Source organism: Choloepus didactylus, chromosome 27, assembly GCF_015220235.1.
Source record: "Choloepus didactylus isolate mChoDid1 chromosome 27, mChoDid1.pri, whole genome shotgun sequence".
Lineage (NCBI taxonomy): Eukaryota > Metazoa > Chordata > Mammalia > Pilosa > Megalonychidae > Choloepus > Choloepus didactylus.
The window spans coordinates 23,742,247-23,749,505 of record NC_051333.1 but is presented as its reverse complement, the minus strand read 5'-3'; the positions used below and the strand labels follow the sequence as shown (position 1 = coordinate 23,749,505).

The following is a 7,259-nucleotide window of genomic DNA, read 5'->3' as shown; positions in this document are numbered from 1 at the left end:
CTAGTGAGGGTTCTCATCTAAAAACCCGGGGAGAGATGGATTGCCGAGAGAAAACAGAGTAGATAGAAATTTGGGGTGTACCATCTTGATCTTCGACAAAAGGGGGTGGGAAAGAGGGAAGAGACGTAGGCAGATAGTGTTGCCGAACATCTCTGAAAGGGCTTCATTTAAATTTTTAATAAAAGAGCATTTTTTTTGAAGTTGAGGTGTTTTATGTATTACACGGATGTAATACATCTCTCATTTGTATAATTCTAGGTTAGGAGGTACGCTCTGCCTGACTGCGAGAAAGGTTTGAATATAGTAATAAAGGTATTTTACAATTTCACATGATGTTCCCAGCGTTTTGTTGGCATGATTTGCCAGGGCTAATAAAAGCTTGTGAAAATCATACGAAACGCTCTCCCCTTCCCCCGTTGTAAAGGGCTGGGTCTGCCCCCCAACCCCACCCCATTATCTGGCACAGGAGAGAATCCGTGGACCCCAGGCCTGCCTGCCCAGCTCAGCTCCATTTTTTGCCACTTGAAAATCCCGAGCCCATGGGGAGGAAACACCCTGGCGCAGATCTTGCAGAGATCTTTTTTTTCCCCCATGAGCCTCTTGAAGGATTCAAGGCCCTGACTTCTCTGCATCCAGAGAAGGCAGAGCTGGCAAAATCCTGGGACCCGGTATCTTTAGAGTCGCTTTCCCACAGAGACCCGAACCTCCCGTGAATTTCTTCCTTTCTTTTAAATGTTTATTCTTGGGGAAAATTCTGTGCACGCCACCTCTGAGAAAGTTCTCCCTGCTCTCCAAACGCCAAAGTTCACTAAAACTCCCCTGATTTACGTGTCGCTTCTGACTGCCAGCACCTGGCAGACACCGCGGCCGACTCAGTCATAAACAGATCGCATACAATTTAATTTTAATGTGCTCGTTAGTCGGAGCACATTTCAGACATAATTGTGAACGCGACACAAAATTATAGCAAAAAGACAATTTTAATGCTGCCGTAGAAAAAAAGGGTTATATGAAGAGTCACATAATGGTGCTTCATTGTCAACAACAAAACAGGGCACAGAATGTGTTACAGTGTCTGTGCTGTTTACATGCCAATATTTTATACATAGGTTCTCATATGGTGTCAGCTGTCAGTTACTTCTGCAAATTAACTGCCAAAAATGGAGAAGAACAGAATCACTTGGAGAGCCGGTAACCACGGGTTACCTTTCATAAGCCTAAAGATAAAGCTGCAGAGTGGGATCTTGGGAGAATAATTAGGAAGAACAAAACAGAAAGTTACCGAGTGAAATAAAAAGGTATCCCACAATATAGAAGAGCAACGGAGAGGACTTATAAATAAGTGAAAGAGGTTGTATCACAGAATGCCTCGTGACTTTTAAGCAAAGTATTACAGTACAAACATTTTAAAGGCTTTATCAATGTTTAGGAAATACAGTACGAGTTCTTTTTCTTTGTTGTTGATCTTTTATCCCCCCCCCTCCCTTTTCAAATAGACTTAACCCTTTGAGCACTGAGTTTGTTTGGAACATTCTTTGATTTCTAATAAATACCTTTAAAAATCATGTGCAAAATAGTTCTGATGCCTGCCACGGATGCATTTCCTGGCCTCGTTTATTCAGACTGCTGGAAACAAATGGTCGTATGATGCTAATAAATATGTATAATTTAAACATGAACCTCTATCAATATAGATGTACTGTATAGCAAAACAAACAATCATACTTTGCTTTCAGATAGTTTCTGTATACTTTATAAATGCTATCTGTGGTCTCTTCTGTATAATTTACAATGTTTGCATGTAAAAAACAAAACCCATAGACCTTAAAAAAGGAAAAGAAAAAGAAATATACACTATACATAGGCACAGCTTATGCCCAGAGCATAGCAGATACATAAAACACTGTTGCTATAAATGCGGGGAAAAAAAGGTCATTTAACCACAATCACATCTTTCATAAGAGAGTCTGAAATCTATACAATATATACATCTATGTTTCAATGTGAAAATAATATTCTTTTAAATTTCAAGGCGTGTTATACCCCTGCAGACCTGCATAAATGGAGGTTCGTAATAATAACCCTAACTGAGCTGGTAAGGAGTTTAAAAAACAGAGCTTCATACATTATTAGTATTTCATTTTACTTTTTAACCCAACGAATGCAAAAGTGCTTCAAAGTACTCCGAGGGCAAAAGATGAACGGGTGAGAAATGCCAGCACACTCGAGTCACGGGGAAAAAGTGCGCCCGATTTCGTTATAAATGCTTAATTAAACTGTCTGTTAACGCATGCAGCTTGAAGCATCGGTGGGATGCCCACAACTAAATCCCATTTACACAAAGTTCCAAACACTTACCACTGCATTTTTAACCTTCATAGTTAACCAGGAACCACAGCTGATTATGCACCCCTATTAAACACTGTACAGGTATACAAAACAGTCCAGCCCAGAGTGACTCTCTGTGGTTAAAATAAGAACATGTGCCAAGAACAAGACAGAGGGGCCTTAAGGTGCCTTCGACAGCTTTCCCTCAAAGCAAAGGACAGTCCACTCCCATCCAAAGCAAACGCTACTGCTTCTCTAACTCGGAAACGTAGAGAAGGTGATCCTCCGGCGATTTCCCGTGTGTTTTACTAAGATGAAGTTTGACCGCATGCTTGCTTGCAAAGGTCCGATTGCAAAGTTTGCACTGATAGGAGGTCCCCAGGTCCTCCTCAGGGGAGGATGTCCCCAACTTTTCTGACGGCGACTTGGTTTGTGCTATCTGATTGTTAATCTGCTCCGTGGACAGTCTGGATAAGTCCCGCAGCCGGAAACCCAGGTGTGACTCCAGGTGGCTGACGTAGGTGGAAGGAGTCCTGATCTGCGACGCGCAGTCATTGCAAAAGAACACGGGGTGGCCGGTGTCCAGGTTTTTAAGGAACTTGGTTCCCCCCGTCCTTCGGAGCTGGTATTTCACATTGGCCAGCCAGTGGCTGATGGTGGTCATCGAGAGGCCCGTGAACCTCGAGATGTGCATCCGCTCCTGGGGGCTCAGGTCTGACATGATGTACTTGCCTTCGGAGGTCTGCCGGAGGCTGGCGGCAAACTGGGCCTGGAGGATCAGCAGGTGCTGCGGGTTCCAGTTTGACTGGCGGCCCTTCCTCTTCTGCGCGGGCGTGGACTCCTCGGCCTCCTCCAGCGCGGCCCCGTCGACGTCGGACTTCTCGGAGATGCTGGAAGGGGTGGAGGATTTCGACGTGTGGCTCTCCGTCAAGTTCTTCAGCATGTCGGATATGTCCGACAAGGCGTTCTCGCGCAGCGGCGAGTTTGACATGAACGACACGACGGCAGACGTCTTTGCCGTCGTCACCGTGGACGAGCAGGTGGCCGGGGAGGTGGACGTGGGTGACAAAAGCACTGAGCCCAAGGAGCAGCCTTTGTCACTCTTCCCTTTCGTCAAGTCAATGGGCTGATCGTTGCTGATGTGGTAGAAATAGCGGTCGAGGTGGTCCGCTTTCTTGGATTGCAGGGGCGGGGGGGTGGCCACGGCCGCCTTCTCGGCCAAGCTGTTGCTCATCTTGAAGAGCATGCTCATGGGGTCAAGGGCAGGCAGGGAGGGCTTGGCGGCCTTGCCCAGGTGGATGTTCATGACCGACTGCAGGGCACTCAGAGGGTTAACGAAAGGCTGTTCTGGGGGGTGGTCGGTGATGATGGCCGTGCTGCTGCTCACGCCACTCGTCATGGGCTTCGCGGCCTCCTTGCCGTTCTCCACCGGCTCTGCCGGGGGACTCCCCTCCTTGCACCCCTCGCGCTGGGGGCTGGGGCTGTTCTCCTGGCTTTTGAAGCCCCCATTGCTGGAGGCCTCCATCTTGATGGGCTCGCTGACTTCACTGCTGCATGGGGAGGGGGTGGCCCGCTTTGGCGGGGAGAGCTTGCCCTCTGGCTCCTTCATTTTCTCCTCAACTTTGGCGACTTTCTCTGTGACCTTCTTGACCAGCTCCTCCATGGCGTGGAAGTTGGTCTTGGGCATGGGGGAGGTCTGGCTGCTGGGCGGGGAGACGAGGCTCTGGTTCTTCGTGGGAGACACAATCTCACTGCTGCCAAACACGGGCTTGAGGGGCGTGACTTTCCCCGATGAGCCCAGGGACAACTTCATCATGTTGGGGAGCTGGTAGGCGGCGTGGATGCTGGGGTAACCCCCCCAACTGGGGGTGCCATTCTGGGCCTTGTTGATGGCGGACGTCACCGTGTTTTCCAGGGATTTCAGGATATCCAGTCCCCCCTTGGGGCTCTCTTCTAAGTCATTTTCAGTCAAGTAATGGTACTTGGAAGAGATGTCGTACTTCTCCTCTTCGTCACCGGGCTTCTCTTTCTCCTTCGCTTTCTCATCGGTGATGGTCTTCTCTTTGTCCGCCTCCTTCTTGATCTCCACATTCAGCTTCGGGGAGATGCATGAGGGGGTGTTGGAGGGGGACGTGAAGGTGGTGGCCGCCAGGGGCACGGATTGCACCTTCTCGTCCAGCAGGGTGGCGATGGTGGGCGTGGCGGGCGTCTCCATGATGGGCTTCCCCTTCTTCATGGCCGAGTTGGTGACCTTGATGAAGTGGCCGGTCACCATCATGTGGGCCGTGAGCTCCTGCAGCGTGTCGTGCGAGCTGCCACACTCCATGCACTTCAGGATCTGGGACTTGCGTGCCTCAAAGTGCCACGCGTAGCTGGCCCCGTTCTGGTGGCCATAGCGGTTATTTGGCGTGATGTAAGGGTTGGAGTTCTTCTGAAGCGCATCGTTCGCGTCCGACATGGCGGCTTTGGGGGTTCCGCCGGTGGAATCCGGGGAGCTGGGCAGCTCCAGCTCCAGCGAAGCTTTCTTCCGCGTGGCAGGAATGATTTTGGCAGCAACAGGCGTGACAGGTTCCTTCAGAGGCACTTTTTGGTAGTGTTTCGTTTTGATCATGTGGACACTCAAGTCCTGGAGGGACTCAAAGGAGTGGCCACAGTACATGCACTTTAACACTTTCTGGGCATCCTCCTTCCCTTCCATCTCCAGCAAGGAGCGCTTGCGGGGCTTGGACCACCGTTTGGGGTTGTTGTTGTCGGTCTCGTGGTTGTCGTCGCGGTAATGCCCCGTCTCATTCATGTGCACCGTCAACTCGACCAGGGTGTCGTAGGCGGCACTGCAGTCCTTGCAGCGGAACTTGCTGGCACCTGTGAAGATGGAGCCGTAGAGCTTGCTGCTCTGCCGGTACAGCTGCACCGTGCTGAAGAGGCTCGGCTCCGGCAGCACGCGGCTCTGCGACACCTGCTGCAGCGTCTTGGCCATGGCGCTCTGGTGCCAGTCGAAACTGCCGCTGCCGCAGCTGCTGCTGCTGCTGCTGCTGCTGCTGCTGCTGCCGTTGATCTTCTCCGAGGAGGGCTGGTGCAGGTTGAGGCTGAGGTTGGACCAGTAGGAGTTGGACAGGAAGTTGTTGTACACGGCTTTCATCTGCTCCAAGCTATCCGACACGGTCGTGTCTTCCAGTGGAACGGCGACCTCCTTGGTCTCCTCTTCGTTCTTGATGGACCCACTTTCAAAGTCAGCCATGCGGTCGCTGGTCTCACTGATGTGCGACTCGCTGTCCATTTCGTGGCTGGAAAACTCGGCCGCCGGGGAGTTCTGGTAGCTGGGGCAGGTCTTGCTGAGCTCCTTCTCCGGGCACACGTACTTGGCGGAGGGCTCTCCATCGGCGGTGTTCTCTTCGGGGTCTGCGTCCTCGTCTGCCAAGGCAGCAGCCTTTAATTCGTCGGAAACGTAGGCTGTCACGATGACAGGTGGGAACACGGGACAGGCAGGAGAGAAAGAAGAGAGAGCGGGAGGGGAGAGAAAGAAAAACAAAAAGCATTAGTCAGTCTTGTTCTTACCTAAGCTATTTTCTCGGCTCTCAGGAAAACGTGGCAAAGTAGACGGGATCGTTTATTTGTAAAATCAAATAGTTAAAATGTGGTGTTTCTTCGGAGCAAAAAAAAAAAAAAAAAATCTGCTCTTCAAACATAATTTGCCACCTTATTCTTCTCAAGGGGCAACAGCTTGAAATTAAAACTAAATTTGAAATTAATGAAGCACATTCTGGAGGTGGCATTCATTTCTAAAGTAATAAATTACTTGTATCAACCTCAGAGACAGCAGTTCCTGTCTGTCAATTAATATGTCTTATGCTTCCCCTACCCCTAATGCATTTCTCAACAGACAGAGTCACAATTTAAATTAAGCAAGCATTTTTTACTCATTACATTTTTGAGGCTCAACCTTTAATAAATATAAAGTACAAAAACATCAATACAATTTCTACAAAGTAAAAAGAAAGTACATCAATTACAATAAACAAAAAAAAAACAAGGTGGTGTGGCTTTTTTTGTTGTTGTTGTTCTTTTCTCTTCTTCCTTCTGGAAAAGCAGGTCTCATCAAAGCTCGGAGGAAGTTTCGAGGTGCCGGTTTGTTTCAGTTGGGACCACCCAGCCCCAGCCCGCCTCCCATGGGTGCACTCGACCACTCTCAGCCACCTGCACACGCACACGCTCCGTGCAGAATGACGTCAGAGCAAGTTCAGTAAAATTGGTATGCGGCGCTCATTCCTGCTGTATAAATATATACAAGACCTTCCAGTGGACCTTACAAATGTCAAAGTGTTTGCTCTTTAGACTACTTTGTCAATATTTACTCTGCATAAGCTTTGTGGGCATCCGACAGGGATCCTGTCTCCTCGAAGCGGTGTAACTGGGGAGGCGAATCCAGCCTGCACTTCCTGAGCAGGTGGAGGGCAGGGCTGAGCACCTGCAGGTTCCAGAAGATGCACATCCAGAGAAGCAGAGTGGGAGGACCCTGATCTAAAGGAACAGTGTGACTTTTTTTTTTTTTCCTCCCCATTCTCTTGCCTTCAGTGACTCAGGGTGTCCCTAGCGAAACTCGCCTTACATACAAACCACATCTGGGTGGTCTCCCAAACGTCAGGTGTGGCCAGCCCTGGCCAGTAACAAGCTCCAGCCAGAAGAGGAGGGGATAAAAGTGACTACTTCCTGTCTGCAACTAAATACCTGTTTGCTGCAAAAGGCCAGTGCTTAAGTATGGCTGAGATGGTTATTTGCAAAGCTGATTCAAAAAAAAAGAAAGAAAGAAAGAAAAAAGCTTGGTCTGTGGAATCTTTTCCCACAATTTTAAGATAGCCCCTCCTCTTTCCCCAGGATCAATTTCACATCACAAAAAAAGACAAAACAAAACAAAAAAGTGAAATGACTCAAAC

General features: G+C 49.2%; 1 protein-coding gene across 1 annotated transcript; it reads right to left on the bottom strand.

The window, feature by feature from the left end:
• Nucleotides 1–991: 991 nt before the first annotated feature.
• On the bottom strand, nucleotides 992–5,855 carry TSHZ3 (teashirt zinc finger homeobox 3). Its single transcript, XM_037819621.1, has one exon. It carries the CDS (start codon nucleotides 5,603–5,605, stop codon nucleotides 2,573–2,575), a length of 3,033 nt encoding a protein of 1,010 aa, XP_037675549.1. The 5' UTR covers nucleotides 5,606–5,855; the 3' UTR covers nucleotides 992–2,572.
• Between the last annotated feature and the right edge of the window lie 1,404 nt (nucleotides 5,856–7,259).

Excerpts from the sequence above, each read along its gene's own strand:
- TSHZ3 (XM_037819621.1), bottom strand. The coding sequence starts at position 5,605 with ATGGACAGCGAGTCGCACATCAGTGAGACCAGCGACCGCATGGCTGAC.